General features: G+C 40.3%; 1 protein-coding gene across 1 annotated transcript in view; it reads right to left on the bottom strand.

Annotated features, from left to right (window-relative positions):
• The window catches only part of gpc5a (glypican 5a), a 110,471-nt gene that overhangs the window by 61,499 nt on the left and 27,342 nt on the right, over positions 1-21,630 (bottom strand). The window contains exons 3-6 of the mRNA XM_051379037.1: positions 21,088-21,548; positions 20,761-20,994; positions 19,832-19,962; positions 19,533-19,658 (exon numbers count right to left, since the gene is read on the bottom strand). Coding sequence (XP_051234997.1) covers positions 19,533-19,658; positions 19,832-19,962; positions 20,761-20,994; positions 21,088-21,548 — 952 coding nt within the window. The remainder of the gene's footprint in view (positions 1-19,532; positions 19,659-19,831; positions 19,963-20,760; positions 20,995-21,087; positions 21,549-21,630) is intronic.

Here is a 21,630-nt window from a genome sequence, read left to right as displayed (position 1 = left end):
GTTTGCAACTCCCTCGCTTCACCCGCCTCTTTCAAGCGTGCAGGAGAAGCCTAGGTTTGTCTGGTCTGGGCTACTGTAGAAACATGGCAGACTCGGTGGAAGTAAATAAAAATTGCTCACTTTAAGGCAACAAAAACACAAAAATTCTTATTTTTAGATCATTAAACACTAATGAAAACATACAGATACAAAAGTCCATTTCTGCCAATAGATCCTGCTAAATATTACACAGCGGACTGGTGCTGCAGGTAGTGTAAAGTGGGTGTTTAGAGCTTTTTTGCTACTTTGCTTTGTAAACAATGAGCTAAAACTTTATATAAATCTCTATAAAAAGGTAAGGGGAGCTGCAGATTCAGGTGATAATTCTCTGCAGGTTCATCACTACAAGAGACCCCTCAGAGACATTGCGATTATAAAAATACCACTGTGAATTAACACCATCACTATAACGTTAACTGCCTTTGATGTTTGTGAAATTCATTATTTGGAATGAATTGAAAATAGTGCCCTGTTTTGCATTACACATTCATTTTTTCAAAATTTGCAATTAGCTTATAAACAAACGGTGTTTCAATCTGCTTGGTGTAATTTCTGGAAGCAGTTTACTGATGGCTGTTGCCATTTACGACATTATTTAACTAGTAGGTCACAGACTGCCGATACCGTTTTAGATCCATTAGTATGCTTCTGCTGCCTTTGAGGTATCAATCATGAGCTGCAGCTGAGCATGCCTGTTAATTATTGGTAGTCACACCATCTGTCTTTCAATTGTGAGTTCACATGTATAATTACTATGGTGATAAGTAAGACGGTGTGCTTTTAAACATAAACTGTCAGTTTTTAAATGTTTTTTTTTTTTAATTTTTTTTCTAATGTGTGAAGCCAGGCATTTATAAACTGTTCAAGTAGGATAAAAGCAACAACAAGGCAAGAGCCAATTATGTTCATTCAAAATCTAAAATCAATGTCAGATCAAGCTGATATGCTTTCTCAGCGGTATAAAAAAAAAAAAACAGTTGGCTGTCTAAATGCAGAAAGTTATTCTTCCTGAGAGCACCTTCATCAAAATGTTATGGAGAGAGGAGTTCAGTGGCTCGGGAGATGAAGGAGGTAGACCATGCACACCGTTCATGGTTGGCTGAGTGGGAAACAAAGCAGGCCTGCGGTTAGTAGGCTAGAAGGCAATACCTGCCTTCAAGTTGTCACTGAGGAAACAAAAGTCCTTCTGGCACATTGCCAAGCACAGAGAGGATCTGGGAGAGTCCGCCACTTCAAAGCAGCCTGTTCACTTAAAGCCCGAAAGGACAGAAAATACTTCAGGCAAGACAATGGAACATATGCAGTTTAATGTGTAAAATCAACAAGAGAGCCATGCTTCAAACAAACATCTGTTTGGTACAATAACCCAGAGTTAATATGGCAATAAGGATATTCACTCTGCAACACTGTAATTACATAATACATCAAGATTTCCATACCCTGCAGTAAATAAGTGTATGTTTATATTCCACAATATGTGCACTAAATCAAAATATATTTGTAGGAAAGTCATTAGATTCTGAATAAGATAAAGTAACTGACGAACAAAACTTTCAAAGACAGGTTGTAATAAGGTATTTTCATAAAGGATTATTATAATCAGGATTACAAGGTTTTCCGGTATGTGTATCTAGAACTGTGTACCTTTACTGAGAGCTGTGACAAAGAGGATAATACAACAGCAGTCAACAGTGCCTCTGGCAAAGATTTAGCTCCAAACATCACTACTGCCATGTTTGTTCCAATTAATAGGAAGCCCTGAGCCTTGAAGTTGTATTGACTTGTGCCAGGAAGACACTATGGAATTAGCCAGACAGAGCTGTTTGAGCAAGGTGGCAGCGGTAATTAATATGGTCTGGTAGTTGGTCGGTGGGTAATGGGCATTTTGTGTCAGGAATATGTACTTGCGCTGTTGTACTGAGATGTTGGGACTTGCTCTTATGAAGAGACAGATTAATTACCGATTCATAAATACACAGTGAGACAAATAAAAGAAGGAATGTGTAAGTGAAGTCTAACTCCTGTAAACAAACACAATTTTGAGGAAATGAGGGATGAAAGATTGGATCAAAAGCAAACTGAATAATGGAAGCTTATGATAATGGCATTGTCCTGATGGGGACCCAAAGAGTGAATAAAAAATTTACTTTGCCAGAATGAAGTCAATTATTTAATCTAAGTTGTATGTTTTATCCACAATGTAAAAAGTTTAAAGCCTAAAAAAAATATGAAATATGGTCTTACATGAAGTTACTTTAACTGCTTTCTGTATTTGTGGGGGGTTTTTTCTGGGCTCTTTTCATTGATGTGAAGTGGGCGTGGTGTAATTTGTTAAGTGTTTACCGAAACAACATATTTTTTGTCCTCCCTGTAATATCCTATATAAGAACACTGTGAGTGCAACACAGGCAGCAATTATGCTTCTTCCAAAATGTATTTATCAAAGCAAATTAGTTAAGATATTTAGTAGGTTATTTGGACTATTTGATATGAGTGTGTCCACATGAATCAAACATTACATTACACTTTTAGTTATTTACTTGACTATACTTCTAATGCTTCTGACTTCAAGTTTATGTGCCCATTCAGTCTCTTTAACAATGACACAATAGCTGAACGGCTTTGTTTACTTGGCGTTTGTTTGTTTATTCAGTCGTGTTTTGTACAAAGCACATTGCTTTGGGAAATTATGACACATGCTCTTTAAATGGCACAGAGCCCCAAGATCCCTGCACAAGAGGAGCATGATGTAAGCTGGTAGAACAGACAGTATGCTAAAACTACAGGGGTCAAGTCAATACATGAATTTATTTATTTTTTCTCTCAGTAACAATACCACGCCACAAGCACACTTTGGTATCAACAGGTGTTCATATTATAGTGAATGACAAATAATAATTGCATTTCATATGGCGCAAGTGTGGGAAAACAAAACGAATATCCATCAGTAGTTGAGTTAATATTATATATAAACAATATTCCTCCAACGTTTTAAACACATTTGCATAAACAGGTGCCAGCATATGGCACCACACCTCTCTTAACACCGATGACCCAAATGACAACTACCTCCCATTCACAGAAATCCATTATTAGGGTTGTAAAAAGCGTGTTATATTGTACCAGTAATTTCCGTGAAAAGCTAAGTGGCTCTGTGTGCATATGAGCTACTGCATCATGCTCACTGTTAATGCCAAATAGATATCAGAAGTCCTCAAATGGCAATGGAACTTTTATAACCCCTCTTAAATATTTGAGTTTTATGGAAGGTAATAAGGACAAATGGAAAAGTTGGCTATCTAGGAGGTACAATGGCCTCATAAAAGCAGATGGTCACTGAAAGAGGGAATTTTTAAAGATCTTAATGCCCCATAAGGGCAATAACGTTCAGGATTAAACAGATGTGGTAAGAGCAGGGCAGACAATAAAAGACTCATCAGGGCTTTTATGATATCAGTGATCAACATGCTCATATTGAAAATAATGTTTTGCTGTTTTCTATCTTTTCCATCATCGGTCTGAAAGTTTTATTTGACTGCAGAGCACAAATAAATATCCTGCAGAATTTCATGCACTGATTTCTTGGTCTCAGTCCAATGCAGATTATCAAAATCATCACTCTGATGAAAAAAATTTTTCCTCTCTGGCACAAAACTTAAGAGGCTTAGTCGTCTTTGCCATCTTCATCTATTGACCGAGCTTGTCCAAATTTCAACACCTGCTTCGTGGAGATGCAGAGAAAAAACATTAGGAGGATGATTAAAAAATGTATGAGTAGTTCTGTAAACATGCATAAACAAATCAACAAGCCTTGCCCAACACCCTGATTCCCAGGCTAAATAGCTGAGGCAGCGAGGATGTCAGGTTTAAAGTAAACACTTAAGCAATGATTGGACTTCCTCTCACAATAGCACCATTTTATAACAAGGTATCTGTCCGGCCCAGCAGTGGAGCCAAAGGAGCACGTATCAAAAAAGGCTCAAAAAAGAACGCTGCATGATTCTTGTGTTGTTATTTTTTAAGCACGAAATCTACATGTCAGTGCTATGCTCAGAAGTGCTGCAACTCTATCTGTATGAGCAGGAGGAAGCACACAATTTCTGCAGCAAGGGCAGTGGAGGTATTTAGCTCATTTACAGAAAAAAAAAAATTTGTAAAACAACAATGTAAAAATACTCCATTACAAGTCACCAAGTACTTTTGATAAATTAACATGTAAGCAGTACATTCTGCTTACTGCAGTGGTCACCCTCTAGTGAATGAAGCTCATTGTTGCTCTGTACAGAGTGAATACCATCTACTGTACACTCCCTACCCAGCACCAAGTAGCAGACAGACACAGTTAGTGGAGCATTTGGCAGCTAAAGAGTCAAACATTTCCCTCAACGGTTGGTAGAGAACAAAAACAGAGTTAAACGAGAGCTAATATTAGACTCAAATTAATCAGGTCGCCTGAAACATGACTCCAAATGAATGATAATGTTGCTCCATAACTGGTGAATGTGTAAATACATAAGCAGCTGTTTGCTAATGAGTTCACTATATCAACTGAAAAGGTGATGATATGTCAATATTGTGTTCACACCTTGTTTCTGCTGCCCCCAAGTGGGAGGGCGGGCAAGATCAGTTATCCTAGGTTTAAGCCCTGAGGTACTTCAAAATGGACACAGACAGCAGGGTGAACAGCAGATAGACACATGGTTCTTTTTTATACTGCATAGGGAGTCTGTGTGTTGCAGTCCATGTTAATGAGAGTCTTATGAACCTCATAGATGTACAGTAGCCAATAATTAGAGCTTGAGTTAGCCAGATCATGTAGATTTGTATAATGGTAGTCTGGTGTAGGTTTATTGCATGTTTGTGTACCTGCAACAGACCTACATGCAACTAACAGGAAGTATCCGTCTGCCACAAGTCAACAAGGAAACACTAGAAAAACAAGGGTGGAATTTGGTACTTCAGACTGCTGAATCCTCATATTAGCTTCAGCTAAACCTTTAAATACAGTTTTGCACAGAACAAGGACCTTGAACTAGGAGGGATCTCATCACAGGTAGAATGGAGAGAAGGGATGACTACAGTGATTATTAAGTCCTATACTGCACCAACGGCATCTGAGTATTTTATTAGAAAAATCTTAAGGGCAAATAGGTACTTTGTGGATTGACCCCACAGACAACACTGAGGTCTGGTAACTGTACTGTGTGCTAAGGCTTTTGTCCTCGCATCTCTGAGTATTTTACCACAGCTGGCAGGAACAAGTAGCTACATCTGCTGTTTCTCCAGCCGCATACACAGAGAGCCCACCGCACTGTCACTACACCTCTGAGAGAACACTGCAGATACACAGCAGTAAACAACACACTGGCAAAAGGGACCAAAATACCAACAGTCTAATCACCCCAGTGAAACTGTTTGTGGATATTTGCTCTCAGCCCCATTCTTCTTTTCATTCAGCGTAACAGTGGCTGAATGGGCCGAAGAAAAAATCTGCTGCTGATGGTAAAGAAGCTCATAAACCTCCCGCAGGCTCTCAAAAGCTCCTAGGTGATTCACAGCTGCATAACAGCAGTCAGGGTGATTTGAGCTGTATTCACCAAATTTAAAAGAATGACAGTCAACACTGGAAGGTAAACAAGTCCAGCGGCAGAAAAGCTACCTCAATGAAAAGTATGGGTGGAAATGTTTTGTACGAATTCAGTTCAGAGTACGTTTAGTGATATGCATAATACAAAATAGAAAATACAAAAGACGTTTCTAATATATCTACTCTTGTTGATATGAATAGGGTGGACAACATTATAAGACCATTTTACTAAACAACGCAATACTATTAAAGAGCAGTTGAACCTAAAACAGTTTCAACAAAAATTGAACCAATTTTCCAATTCTGAAATAGGGTTTATGTAGCTCCCCCTGAGCATTAACACATAGTACACCTTTTACTGCATTAAGACTGGGCTTCCTGTCACAGTTCTTATCGCAAGTTTGAGGATGGCTCATTTTATTCTCCGCATGGAGATTGCATCTTCGTGTGAACACTGAGACAATCACCTGAATATAGGAATTATTATGTTTTTGTTACTTTAGAATGAGCCTCTTATATCTACAGACGCTGCAGGTCACTTTCATGGAGTCTGCCATGTTTAGCCGCCACATTTCTACAGTAGCCCAGAAGGGACAAACCAAACACTGGCACTAGATGGGCACATTTGTATTTTTTTCACACGTTCTGCTGCTACTGTGATTTGCCACTAAATCCTACACACTGGACCTTTAAAAAAAACAGTTAAAAAAGGAAAAAAGACAAAAGCACATTCAGAAGCAGTCGAGGAGTCTAGTGACACAAATTCAAAGCAGAAGGCAAGAAAAACTGTCCAAGCTGCATCTAGATGAATTACTGTTCTGGTAAATATTATTTAAGAGTCTGTAATTCAAATGTAAACAAAAGGGCAGCCTTGCTGACAGAATTGAAAACACCAAATTAAAGGCTGCTATAAAATGTCTGGCAGATCTTTTAATACAGGGACTGACAACACACAACAGACTGTCATTCTCTCATGGTGCATCAGTAACTATTGTAAACGCAGTAGTAAAATTGTAGTTTTAGTTCATTCGAAAAAATAAAATGCTGATTATAAGTCAAACTGTTAACTTATACAGCATGAAGCCTTAACATTTGTCAGTTTTTCTATTCTCTTATGTTCTAAACATTGAATCAAAACATATAGACTGTGATTGAATCAAGATTGTTTTTTTACATACAGGCTGATGGGTCCATCCATCCATCATGGCACTTGTAGCCATGATAGAGTAGCTGAGGTGGGTTTTATTTATCACAACAGCCCTCATTATAACCTTCAGGAAGGGAGGATTTATTACATGTATGTTGCATTTGTTGCAGTTGTACCTAATAAACTGTAAACTAAAAAAGTGAATTGTAGAGCTCAGAGTGAAAGAGATAAAATATAGTAGGATTGTTTAACATTTTCCTTGTATGTCATATCACCAATCTTTCTTAAGAGACAGTAAAACTGCTTGGTCTAAGTCAATTTTATAGTTGACTGATCACATACTGTAGAGTTTCCACTTTCATCCTCTGATGGGCTTATCTGTGTTTATGTTTCCTCCCGATATCCCCCCCCACACTCAATGGCAAATCCCAGGAGAATAATAAAACTGCAAAACTGCACCCCTTACCGCTAGTACGGCTCCTCAGGCTAATACTGTACTCCTCCAGGGTCCATCACAATTACGCCTATCTCTTAATCGCTCTCTGTTTGGTGATAAATCTGTCAATATATTTTCCCCTCAGGTAGGGCTCACTGTTTAACTTGTTTTTGTACTTAAGGAAACATCAAACAAATAACAGCTTCTGGGTGCTGCGCTCACAGCTGCAGTGCATTTATTTTCCAACAAAAAAGGCTTAAACAACACATTTATTCATTTAAAAAGGGATGAGAAGTGATGCATGTGAACAGTAAACAAACAAGTGCAGTTGCGCACAAAAAAAAAAAAGTTGATGCATGGGCTTTTGTAGCTAATTTAGTATTAGCATATTCAACAAAACATTCAACAAACAGCCCGTGCAGTTTCGCTCCATTTTACAAAGTAAGATTAAAGTTACATGTTTATTCATTTAAAGAGCACAAATTGGGCTGATCCTTATTAGCACAAACTATGTTGTGCTTCCTTGTTGACTATAGACTTTAGGGGGGAAAATAATTCATCTTCCCACTGTCAGCCTTGTACAAGTAGGCCTACTCTGCCCACTCTGTGAAGATCATCATAATTTATCTGAGGGAGATTGTGCATTATCCTCCACCACAAGTTTTTAGTTACATTACATGAATCACTTAACAATACCTATGGTTTATGAGCTCGAAACCGCCTACACACTGACAAATACCACTTCATGCCCTCGGTGTGAATTGTATGCCAATGGTTTGACGGGTTAATTTATTGAGTTGTTTTTCTTATAATAAGCCCTAAGGTCGGCCGTGAGGTTTTGTGATTATCCTCTGTCCTGTTACCGTGCTTTAACAGCATGCCCTCACTGCTGGGCACAGCGATTAAGATTGTGTCTTCTCTCAAAGAGACTAATTTACTGCTGCCACAAGGTTCTTTTTACGACAGTGTAGTGTCAGTGTAATTTAAATGTCAAAACAATGACTGTTTTTTTTACTTTGGAGAGCAAAATGATTTTCTTCAGAGTGACAATTAATTCTCATTCTACAAGTTGACCCTGAGCATACATTTAATTATAACAGAACTTTTACAACGTGTTTTAGATTGAGTTAATAGCAGAGAAACATTGCTGACACTGCTGCTAGATGTCAAGAAAGTATGGATTCCAGAGTTCTTTTATGATGTGTAGAAATTAATACAATAATTTTTTGCTGGTGTTTACTCAAATCTGCCTTTGTCTAATTAGCGGTTTCTTAATTTCACCTTCCTGTATAGGCATTGTACGGCATAAAAACAGGCAATGCATATAAAAGGAGGCCTTAATGCACATGAAACAAGACTAGGGCTGAAAATAACAATCAATTTAATTAGCGATGAATCTGCTGATTACTTAGCAAATTAGGCGAGTGATTGTTTTTTGTCATTGTCCTCAAACTGCGGAAAATGCCAAAAAATGTCCTGAATACTTTAAAAACCAAAGATATTTGGTTTACTATCAACTATAACCAAGGAAAGCAAAACATTTGCAAACTTGAGAAGCTGAAATCAGTGAATGTTTGCTAAAATTTGGCAATTCATTTTCTGTTGATTGACTAAGCGTTTAATCAACCAATCACTTCAACCTTAAAATTATGTCAAAATGCACACACAAGGCACAAAAGGCTTTCTAAATCATTCTGTGGAGCATCTTGGCATCTGTAATCACTCACTCAACACACTGAAGAAGCCTTTAAAAGAGGGGGATAAATGAGAAACATCACAGAGAGGCTAGCAAGCAATTCCCACAGCATAAATGTAGGTGTTACAGATGTGCTGTAATGAAAATGTATCTTATTTTATAACAAAAAAACGTTACTCCGTGCAATTCTGTAAAACGTCAGAGTGAAGAATGGAGCACACAGTGTATTTGGGTTTGCTCATCTTTGACTGAAGCAGGTTTCCGGGCTATGCAGCAAGCAGCAGCGCTAATCTTCACAACCTCTTCACACTTCTTCAGCTTGTGTCAACAGCACTGTGAGTCAGTTAGCCATTCATATGCTGCTACAGATGGTCTCATCCCTCTTCTTCAGTTCAGCTGTTGACATGATTCATGGGGCTCTGTGTCTTGATTTAGGGTCTCTTTCATATTTCTTCTCGCCCACAGCAGAGAAGCATTTCTCTAAGATACCCCTGAGGCAATGACCCTGGCCTGCCTGGCCTGTCTGCCTGCCTCAGAGAAAATAAAAAGAGCTCTGCTGGGCAAAACTGGACTCGACACACACACACACACACACACACATATATGTACTGTACATAATACCCACTTATAAGCTGATGCGAGGTTGTATGGGCAAAGGCAAACAAGTCAAAGTCTCTTTGTCTTCCTCAAAAACACAAAAGGTAGGTATAATCAACAACAAAATTATAAGTCAGGATTAAATGGATAACCAAAATTGTCCAAATAAGCACTAATTTCTTGCTGCGGTCAAGGTCTCAGCCAAATCATCAACAAACAAGAAAACAGACCACTTTACCCTTCACTTTCCTGCTGCTATTACTCTGCTGTTATTTCCACTCCCAGAGTCAATAAAATAAGCACGTCACTAAAAATGTAACTAGCAGTCACTGGTGATTGTTTCCCCACTCAATCACAGTTTGTTGAATTTGTATAATAATAACCTTGCATGTTTCCCTTCTATCTGGAGTCAAAAATGTCCTCCAATTTAGTCTCTATGGGCTTCAGATTGCCCTGTCAGGAAGGACTATAACGAAAAGACTGTGCGCACCACTTCCTTATCGCTACCAGTAAATTACTTCAGGATCAGATACAGGCTGCCAACTCGCAGAAACTCCACTCACCAGACACAGAGAGAGAAACAGAGAAGGAGATAGGAAAGAAGGAGAGAGAAGAAGAAGAAAAAAGTGTCAAGACATGACAAGAGGAGGAGAGTATCCCCGTGGAGACTGATCGTTTCAGCTGCTCTCAAAGGTCATCTGATGTTATCTAAAGATCATCTTCAGTCACCAGTGCTCCCCTTTTTACACTCTACAGCTGGAGTCAAGCACCTGTCAATCAAAACTTTCATAACCTGCAGCTACAACAAAGTGGCTTTCTTTTCCCTGTGTAATCAATCTGAAAGACAATTCTCAACACAAGCACAAAATAAACCGATAAAGATAAAGATACACATCCTGTTTCTTGGACTATCTGAGTAGAGAATAAAGCTAAATGTACAAATGTTTATGTATAAACTGGATAGATAAGAAAATTACAACAGAAAAATAAAACATTAAACACAAAAATGTATCAATCTGTAATGTGTCATTCTTCATTTCTTCTGTTACTAGCTTTGTTTAAAATGAATGCTTTTATTAAAATAAATTGTAATTAAAACTTACACATTTAAAGCAGACATTTAATATCAAACCTGCTTAATCAGTTGTTAGAATTATTTGCTAGACATTGTATCAGTGAGGTGACCTTGTGAATATGATCCTGAATTGATTTCTTGGTTTGTGATCATTATAAACACATTACATTTCACATTAAAGTTGAAACTTTTATTCATGTAATCAATTAGATAATTGACAGGAAAATCCACAACAATTATGTTACTGTAATCCATTAATGATTTATATCTAAAAGATAAAAGATTCTTGGTTACCAGCATATAAAATTTGAAGATTTGCTGCTGGTTTTGTTTGACTTGTTGAACAAAACAAGCAATGTGAATATTTCACATTGACTCCCAGCAAAAGAGGGCGGTGAAAGAATCGAATGGTAGTCATATTCACATATTTCAGTACAGTTTTTTCTTTTTCAAAGTAAAAGCACTGTAGTAATCTTTTATTTAACACAACTTCACTTGTGAAAGATTTTCTGGAAATGAACCGGGTGAAGGGGCAAGTATCTTTCCACTGCGCTCTCTCTCTCTCTCTCTCTCTCTCTCTCTCTCTCTCTCTCTCTCTCTCTCTCTCTCTCTCTCTCTCTCTCTCTCTCTCTCTCTCTCTCTCTCTCTCAGGTAAACAAACTATGTGAACGAGCTGTGAGATAGAATAGAAGCAAAGATTTAACACATGATTATGTGACATGTTATGTTGCTCCAAAGTTACAATGTGATTTTTCTCGACTACTCTTGTGTCAGCTGACTCTGTGTTGGTTGCACAGGTGATATAAAATAACTGGCCTCAGAGATTTTAGCTTGTGGCGTGAAGATATGATTAAACTTGTGGCGAGTCATCGGGATGCAGGCGGCGGCCTTTCACACGTATCGAGGGACACTCATACTGTGGTACAGACGTGCCTCGACTCCTCTCTGCAGCATTGTGGGGAGCAGCTCCAGCGTGGTGGAACCGAGCAGATGGTGAACGTATGCGGCGCTCATGCATGTCATCATCACCTTCATTAGCTGAAGGTGACATATGACATCATCTGGCCCGCGTGCATTATGGGGGCCAGAAAGAGTTGTTTGCTTCTTTTTCTTCTTTTTTATTGCAGCATGGTTCAAGGTTGTTGATGGGAGGTATTGTGAGTAATCACAAACCCCCCCCACTTCACACACACACCTTCCGCTGGCTACTCCTCCTCAAGCCTCCCCCATTCTCACCACCTCCCAGCATTAAGGTAAATAAAGGCTTCCAGCAGAGAGCCAATGAGCACGGGCCACTGAGCAGAGATGCATGTTTGTGTTGCCTTCCTCCCAGGACCCTGCTCGTTTATCTTGGCTGTCAGGTAAAGGGCAGACTCAGAGAAGGTGAAACTTTTTTTTTTTTTTTTTTTTTTAATAAGGCCGGCTAGGTTTCCATAGAAACTGCAGGACAACATTACAGGGACAATGATAAGAGAGCAAAGTCTGGTCTCAGGGCATCCCGCGGTGTGCCACATTGTTGCTGGAGACATTTGTGTTTATGTCAGAGAAATGAAAGAGTTATTTAGATTAATTCTCAGGGAGCCTCCAGACACAGACCTTTTACTGTGGGAGGTGAGATTAATGAGAGCATATTCACACCTAGCTTTCAGCTTAGGTCAGGAGCTAAAAGGTAGGTTTCCACTTATAAAGAGGTGCTGAGTCTTCTGTGGGTACAAACTCCCCAATAAAGACAAAACAGAGCTCAAATGACCGTCAAGATTTATTTTTATTTTTTGAGGAAATGACGCTGCAGAATGTTATATTTAAAGAACATTTTACAGATATGGGACATATTCACTGGATGTAACGATTTTGTGAAGTTACAAATAATAAAAAGACTAAACAGCATTAAGGTTACCTTCTAAAACTGTCAATATTGCAAATGCGAGCTACCTACGCATTCAGAATATTCTCCAGGCTAAACGTGCATAAAGAAGAAACAAATTGCACAGGTGATGAATACTTAATGACGACTACATTTTTCACTTTGTGGCAGTAAATGGGAAGCATGTTTAGTTAACAAATGAGTGGGAAATCAAAGGAACAGAAGGTACCACACGCATTGTCAAAAGCCTGCAGCTGTGAGATAAACTAAGACAATGATACAAAGATATGAGAGTCTTTGTTTCCAGCCACACTCCTGCGAGAGAGAAATTAAGTCTCTTCTGGAGCAGAACTCAACATGGATATGGTCCACATGTAGTCATAAAGTCGATATGAAATAAGGCGCCCTTGATAAGGCAGCACATGACGCTACTTCATGTGCAGACATGCTTTAGAGCTACTTTAGGAAAGTGTTAAATTCAACGTTAGGAATTGAGCTTTTATTCTGTATTCATTCCAACATTGTCTCAGTAACAGAGAAAAATACTTCGGGGAATGCACTACCAACTCTCCATACACAAAACAAAACAAGAAAAGAAATATCAGGTGCTTTTTTGTAGATGTCCATTACTGAAATTGCTCTATTAGTCTGTTGTTTACTAGTCTGTAGTGTAGAACAGTTTCTGCTAAGAACTGCAAGAAACAATATTACTGCGTCCTTGTGATTCAATCACAAGACAGGATGTTTTTTGTCAGCACCTCAAATTCTTTAAGTCTTTTATGACGAAACAAATAGATCCTGCTCGCACGGAGGGTTTTCTCACCAAAGACATGCTACCTCTGCTCCCTCTTTATGAGCATTAACTTCACATTTTTTCCAACTCATTGTTCCCCGTTTTTCAGCGGCCTCTGATTTATATCTGAGGTAAAGAGGAAGAGTGCTCCGCAGGGACCGAGTGTGTGTGCTCGACGCTAGATTGAGGCAGGCTGATATCACACACAAGGGTGAGGGTGTGTGCTCTGACAGCTCATCAGTGGACAATAAGGCCTTGGCTGTTAATGTCCTGCTACCTGGCACACTGCAGGGTCACAATCTGCTCCAGATGCTGGAGGCAGGCGTCCAACTCTTGGCAATGGAGGGGGGAAATCAGTGCTAGAGAAGCAAAAGGGAGTGGACTCACTGAAAAATGAATGGGACTAGATAGACACACATATACGTGCACCACCTGCAATCAGCCAACTCAGAATTTACTGTCTCTTCTGCACAGTGGTCTCACTGGCAGTTACTGTAGCAACATCAGGGATAATATCTGAGCACAAATAAATGAAATCTCTCTTTTCCAGAGAGCTAGATTGAAAATATATCTGTTCAGAGCAATCATGCATAATTCGAGAACGGAGGGGGGCTAAAGCAGACAGAGACACGCGCACATACACACACCCACACACACACACACACACACACACACACATCTACATGCGCATGCAAGAGGGACTTATGAACTCAATTTAGTCAGCCAGACAGAGTTCTTGATTCTGTCACTTGGGATAATCGTCAGGATGTGGTACTCTGACCGAGCCCCTGCGTCTAAACCCAGGCAGGATATAAGGTCATGTTGGAGTGGAACTCTAGCCATGCAGCACCCAGACCTCAAGTGCTCCAGTGGTTTTGTGGTTATCTGCAGTAGCCAGCTGTCGCAATACAGAGGAGCTCTTCAAGAACGTCCCCTCTCCTCTTCCTCTGCCTCTCATCTTTCCCTCCTCTCTCTCTCTTTCTCTCCCTGTCCAATCAGCCCACCCATCGCTGCCCTTCTCTCTTTTGTTTAATTTTTGGATGTTTAAAAAATTGTGAATTATGGGCTGTTGCTAGTTTTAAAAGTTTCCCCAAAAAGACTAAGATGTAGAATGAGTCAAAACAAAACTATTATGGTTGGTGTTAGCTTGAGTCTAGGACAAGACATTAAATTACCCAGTTGGTTCCCAGGCAGGAAGAGAGAAAAACCTCAGCTATATTTGTATTCAACTTTATGAACTGTTGGTAGCCTTTGAGGTACTAGATATTCTATACCACATTTATTTAAAGCAGTTTTTTCTTTTTTTCATGGGATGGAGGGAAACAACTATCTTACTTTCTCGCATGAGAGTGACTAAGAGGACAGCTATGCATAATATATTTGACAGTGCATGTTTAAAAGGTTATTCCTTTCCGTTCAAAATTAGGTCAGTTCATCACTGCAAACGAATGCAGGAGGAGGCGGTGAGACTTGATGTTCTGCAGTGTGTCTGTTTATCACTTAAATTTTGTTTTCTGTCTGTCACTGTCAGGGCCAACACGCATAAGAACCACCACTCCAAGGCATACATCATCAAAACTGATGCAGGGCAGCAGTGGAATTATCAGCAATCTGGCATGTTTCTGGTATATGTGTAATCCAAAGTGCAGAGCTCCACCTGCTGGTCAGAGAGAGCTACAACAGCACTAAACAGGCCTGAAGCACCAACATTTGGATTTACGACTGCAATGTCCACAGTCATTTTACTGAATGGGACACCGTAGCTTTACCAGCAGGTTTATTAATGGACAAAGAGCCGGCATTAATATGCACTGAGCAAAGACAACCAGCTGTGATATTATGTTTCTTTGAAGCAGTATAAGGAGAGCCCTCTTCTATATATACATGTAGTATGAGTCCGACATAAAGTAATTATACTAAACACTTGTGTTTTGTTGAAACTGGCCTCACTTCCTTATTGTCACTTGTCATCGCCACTGCTGTGTATAAAAAAATGTAATAATTGCAAAATAAACAATATTTTTTCTTTTTTGATCTTATTAAAACCCGGTATATAGAAAAGTATTGACGTAGTAACTCTTTCCTTTGCCACAAACTGGACTTGCTTATTCAGTAAAGGTGAAAAATTACAGAAATACCCATTGAGAATTGTGGAGATATTTCATGTTTTTGTTTAATCTTATATGGGCTACACATCAACAATTATATTGTTTGACTCCACCCCAAAGAGGTGTGACCCCCTGTTAAATCTATTATTTTACAAAACTGCAATAACAGAAATTCAAGTAAACTTATTTGGGACTTTTTGGGTGGGCAATGCTGTGTAAAAAGTTCTCTGAGACCTCAAACAGAAGTAATGTATATTTTTTTGCAGCTTTTGAAAAATGTCAGTTCATGATTAATGACAATTGTTACAAATATAGGAAAAGTCATGAAGTAATAAAAAATATTATGTCTGTGTTGTCAAAGGAGGGGTGGGGTCTCCAGGACCCCAAACAGAACATTAAGATGAATATTTCAGAGGTTGTCAACCTCTGCAAGGGGTCGCAAGGTCAATCTCAGGGGTCACAAAATGATTCACAGAATAGGAAAGCTTAAAAATGTATTATGGGACTTCAGGGAGTCTTTGTTTTTTTTTTTGTAAATTATTAAATAATTTTACCTAAAGATTACTGATATAAATCAATCCGGGAAGGAAAAACTGCTCTTTGGCTATCTGTTGGCCAACAACCAAGAGACATGTGCAACCTCAGATGAGGGGCCACAAATGGTTTTATGGGGTCACAAGCTAAAGAAAAAGTAGAGCTGAGCTATAATTAAAAATTCAACAGATACTGTCCCCTGATGGGAACACCATGTGGATTTTGCAGTGAGACTCAGACTACCCTCAAATGAATAAGTATGTTCCTAGAGCAGGCTGGGATAACCTAAGCTCTTGATGCTTCTTCAGTGGATTCCTATTAGCAGAGCTTAAAAGCTGTCATTTCAGTTAAGCCAAGGCAAATCACCTGAGCTTCATGTCTAACGGGGGGGATGGAAGCAAAACTGAAATAAATGACGAAATAGGCAAATGACAAAACTGTCATATGGGAAATAGAAAAGAGCAGAACAGAGTAAAACAGACAGGAATAGAGCAGCATAGACAACATTTATAGAATCAAGCTTTTCCTCTGCCAACTGGCCACACATTGAGGAGAGGCCTGCACTACAACTCCAGGGCTCTAATTACCATGTGATTAACCTCTTCAGGATTAACAGGGCAGCGAAGAGACACGAGAAAGGTCAAAGGTTGGTTGCTTAAACAGCCACTCCAGCATGAAGGGTGGTCTACTACATGAAAGGCCACACTAATATCTGCCCGCCTGTGTTCAAGCATCTTTACAATACGTACTGTAGCATTCGTCCCGCAGTACTCATCCCTCCGTGTTAAATTTCAACAGCATGCAAGGTCAGTTGCCTTATTATCGTAAAAATAAAAAAACTGCTGTACTCAATTAGAAAAAGGCTCTTTGAAAATATAAACACACCACCCAAACACCTGGTGTGTGTTGGCAGCCATGAGACAGACTGCAGGTGGGGATGAATTAAAGCAAGTCTTCACCAGAGGAGGTAATCATGAATAAAACATCACACTTTCGTACTTGTTGAGGCTGTAGCTTTTTAGCACTGCTATAACTCCTGGTTGTTGTCCCCCATTGGCAGGGGAAATGGGAAAAGATGATTTTTTAAAATAATAATATAGAATCCAAAATAGATTTGCTACCTTGCACACGCTGACATAGTACATCTTTAAGATAAGGTGCCGAACTGAATTAGGAAGTAAATGTGTGGTAACTGAAAAGGAAGGCAGATCCCTGCAATTCTTTAATTAAAGCGATTTTGGTTTTGTCAGTCTGTTACTCCAACAGAGAAACAAAGAAATATGGTAGCTGGGATGTGTGTGTGCACTTGTAGAGCGTGGGCAGCTCATGGCAACCTGCCATTCTTCCAGTGTGTGTGTATCCATGACGGATAGAGAAAGCATGTGGGAATGTGTTAACCTTTCTGCCCAGACGGGGACAGCGTCTCCAACCAAACAAGATCACCGTCACTGCCACTGTTTGAGGGATGTTTAACTGCTTTATTTTTTGATCCCATGCTGTCCAGTGACATAAATCACAAGAACCTTTTAATCAGTCTTGCAGTGTGACCAGTGTAAGGGCACCGTCATACCAATACCGGGGCCATCACCACAGACAGACCAGAATTAAAAACTCTGGTATACCGCAAAATACACATAGATTTACCCAATGGTGATATTTTATGAACTTGTTTAGCAAGGCTTGATTGGCAAGGCCTGACTGAATCTTATTTTTTTCTGTCATTTAGCTTATCATTTCACATTCTGGATGTGAGCACAATAACAACTCACCAGCCTTCACATTGCTTCAGTTCAATGCAGAGACTCATTGTGGTATATTTCAGGTAAAATTAGCTTTCACAAAAGATGACAAAAGTGTTAATAAGTCATAGCACCAATCAGAAAATGTGAGTGCGTGAGCGAGGGACTAAAGCAGGAGACAGTGCGAGACAAACTGAGAGAAAGAACGTGTTTACCAAATATTCCCTGAAGCAAGACCCCATCATCTACATTCACATAGACATTGAGTTGAAAGCTGCTTGTGTTCTTCCTCTATGATCTTATCTGATTGTTCTTTATCTTTTTGTTTACCAGGACCCAGATGAGGACGCGCATTATATCTCCCTTAAATCTCAGGCCCCTGTGTCATGTTTTTGTACTCATCCCATTTTATTAAATAAGACAAAACTCTGGTGCTACTCACTACTTCTTTAAGACCATAAAACAATCTGCGCCAGCATGCACAAAGAGCTGTTATAAAGGGCATCCACACACATTCAAATGTACAGTTTCACTCACACACACACACACACACACACACACACACACACACACACACACACACACACACACACACAGAGCAACTGAACCAATCGTTTAAGGTCTCTGAGGCCTCGATAAGCTTCTGTAAATCAGCCACCATCCGGCAGTGAGTTTTATTCCCCTCTCTCTCAGTGGATGTTGGGTTATGACCCGTAGGCAGGAGGTTATTTATTGCTTCTGTCTCAGCTTGTGTTGACTCCCAGGCACTCATCTATGGTTCTAGGCTAATAGAAAGGAGCACAGGGTTGTATATCTGCAAGAAGCCTGCTCAGCTGCAGGGACTCGACTCAATAGTCTCCCCAGACCCTTGTCTCCCCGGATTCTTAATGTCTCTCAATTCTCAGATTTCTTACTCTTTTTAAAATGACCAAATCAAAATGAAAACCTGTGAGTAGACCTGGGGTGAATGAAACCCTATCAATAAGTGTTACTGTGAATCAGGAAAAGAGGAAGGAGGGTTAAAGAGCTGAGAGAAGGCCCACAGACCATAAACATTTCCTAGCGGCTGCTGGGATAGATGATAGACAACATGCAGCCTGCTGCCCCTCATCTTTCTCCAGCACATAGGAAACATCTCTATTCTCAGAGATGGCTGCCTCCTTTGTAATGGAAACTTGAGGTGTTATGTTGGAAAATGAGAAAACATGAAAGGAGTAAATTGTCAATGCCAGAATGAAACTTAACCTTGACACTCTGAGATGCTAAGACGGCTGTGAAAGACCTTCTTCGCCTCCTCCCCAATTCTTTCTTACCTTCACACAGTTGCTGTGAAACAATCTCAACAAGGCTGTCATCCTTTACAATGGACCGTCTAACCCAAACTGGCAACTCCAACCTCACCGTAGTTTGAAATACGGGCCCACTTGCCATTTCTACAGTGCTGACAGCAGCTGACAGTTAAGAGGAACAACCACACACTGAGAATATATGAGGGGGTCCTTGAGTGATGACAGCACGGGAAAGATGGAGAGCTGTGATGTAATGGAGACAAGGCCGCTGACTGATACTAAAGAGGCCAGTTTGTCTGCTCCAGTTCACAACCATTCATATCCAAGATCTATGTCTCTGAGGTGAGAGCAACAGAGACGCCCCCTGCTGGCCATAAGAAATAATGCAGGTTTAAGGCACTTCGCACTGGCTTTAATTTTCAGACCCTGAAGCTCTGTCCATTATCTATTATACAGGACATCTTTTGGAAGATCTCTCCAATAGAGTTTTAGAGACCTTGAAAAACTTTGCAATGAAGCATTGGAGCTGTTCTGGAGGATGGCAGTGGTTTCTACCTTACTAAGACACTTGATGTTGGTTTTATTGAATTTGTCACCAATCTGTTTTATTGACCTATTTAAGACAAACCTTTTAACAATGTCGGTTCCATTCCAGCAGGACAGTCCGTCACCAGAGGCCAGCTCACTCACACACAGCTGATCTGCCAGGCCACCGTAGTATGTACGGTAGAAACGTAGACCATTCAGAAAGTCCCTGAAAACACAGCCACATGCCGACACACACACACACACACACACACACACACACACACACATTATTAACTTGTTTAACAAGGTGTTTTAAATATTAATGGTAGATTTAATGAACTAAAATCTGAAAATGACACTTCTTTCTATGCACACATCTGTCATCTTTCAACCACTTACCTTCTCTTGACAGCGAGCGAGTCCCCTGACACTCTGACAAGAGCTTTGAAAGGGATGGATTCTCTGCTGCTGTGCTGGATGCTGACTGACTGCGCAAGCTTCCTGCTTGGGGGGCCACACAGTTTGTGCACCTATTACCCAACGAGACAGACACAAATTCAAGTCTAAACACAGAGAGAGAAACAGGCTATTTAAATCTTGTTATATTGTACTGGTGTGTGACAAATAAGCCTTATTTTAGATAGCTGAGTGACAGCTGTTTATACTAAGGCCATTAGTGCAACCAAGCCTATCATCTCGAATTTTTTAATGTACTGCATGTGCAGCCTATCGAGCAGCAGGGACAAAGACAACCACTAGATGGAGCTGTGGTGTCTCTATCAGAACAAAAAAAAAAGACTTGAGTTTAGGTACATCCTGAGAAGATTCACTACAAATAAACAACATATAACATAAATGTAGACAGAAAGTTACATGTTAATACTTTATGGTTAGACTTAATAGTTAGACTTGTGTTATTTTTTTTGTAGGATAAAGACTTCCTGAGTAAATAAGTCAAAGCCTGAGGAGTAGCTGTTGACACTCTGGATTTGGCCTGAATCCTTGTCGGCCTGGTAGTTAAACTATTACATTTCTGACCACCTTGGAGCTTCCCACATGGATGCATTTTTGGAGAGTTTTGGCCTGCACTGGTCTGACTAACCTGTTGTGTGTGGTATGAGCAATTTCAAACAATTTATTTTTGGTCTCCACACGACATACCTATCAGACATGGAGTTAGCAGCTGGAACAGCAGTGTAATTCAGAATAAAAATCTCTCCAGGACTGAGTAAAAATGTTTACCCACTTTCAATCCTTTCTTCCAGATTTACTGGTTTCAAGTCCACCATCCTAAACAATACAGAATCTCTCCTCAAAGATGACCTGACCTGTGCTGAGAGGCGGGGTCCATTTTTCTGAGCATGTCCAACAGCATCGTGAAGCAGCGAGTGAACTCCCAAAAGTACTTGCTCCAAATCCTGAGGTCCGTGCATCCGTGCTGACAGGCCCTCCAGGGAGCGAACAAACTCCCTCCAATGGGTGTCAATCTCTGCCATGCTTGCCAAACAGCCCCGCATCACGTTCAGGCAGTAACCCATGCAGGGCTTGGACTGGGTTAAGCCCTGTGAAGAAAATTACTTTGAGATCAGTGATGCTGGGAAAAGACTTTCATTAATTCAGATCAATAAACTCAGTTCAGACACATGAATCCATACCTGGCAGTGAGGACAGTAGTGCATCTTGAGCAGGGCCCGTCTGCACTCGCGGCTCAGCTGTAAGTGGTCTGTGGTATTGATGACCTCGATGCCGAGGTGCAGCGCCTGAAGAAGAAGCTTCCCGGAGACCCCTGAGCGAGCAATCTGATCAGCCAGGACGCTGGGCGCCCCACCAAATGGTCTCACATCACGGCTGGATGACCTTACACACTCTGCATAGCCTGGCGATATGTCGCTGAGGCCTGGGTTGATGAGGTGATTATAGACCAGTGGAAAGAGAGCGTCGAAGAATCTCTGTACTAAGTCATCAACGTTGAGCTCAGACCCCAGCAGGAAGAGACCGATATCGGTGAAGAGTTCCTGCACAGGGCCCACAGCCTGATCAGCCATGTTGCGGTACGACTCCTGGAGGACCACATTAGTGTGATTCTCCGCCTGCCTCATCAGGACCTCAAAGGTATCTGTTGGATGGACAGCAGGAGAGAGACAAAGAGAGAAAAACAGACAAAAGATTATAGAGGGACTACAACACATTCCCACACG

This window comes from Dicentrarchus labrax, unplaced genomic scaffold (genome assembly GCF_905237075.1).
Source record: "Dicentrarchus labrax unplaced genomic scaffold, dlabrax2021, whole genome shotgun sequence".
Taxonomy (NCBI): Eukaryota; Metazoa; Chordata; class Actinopteri; family Moronidae; genus Dicentrarchus; species Dicentrarchus labrax.
The sequence above is the reverse complement of the archived record's forward strand: the minus strand, read 5'-3'. Positions and strand labels throughout refer to the sequence as shown.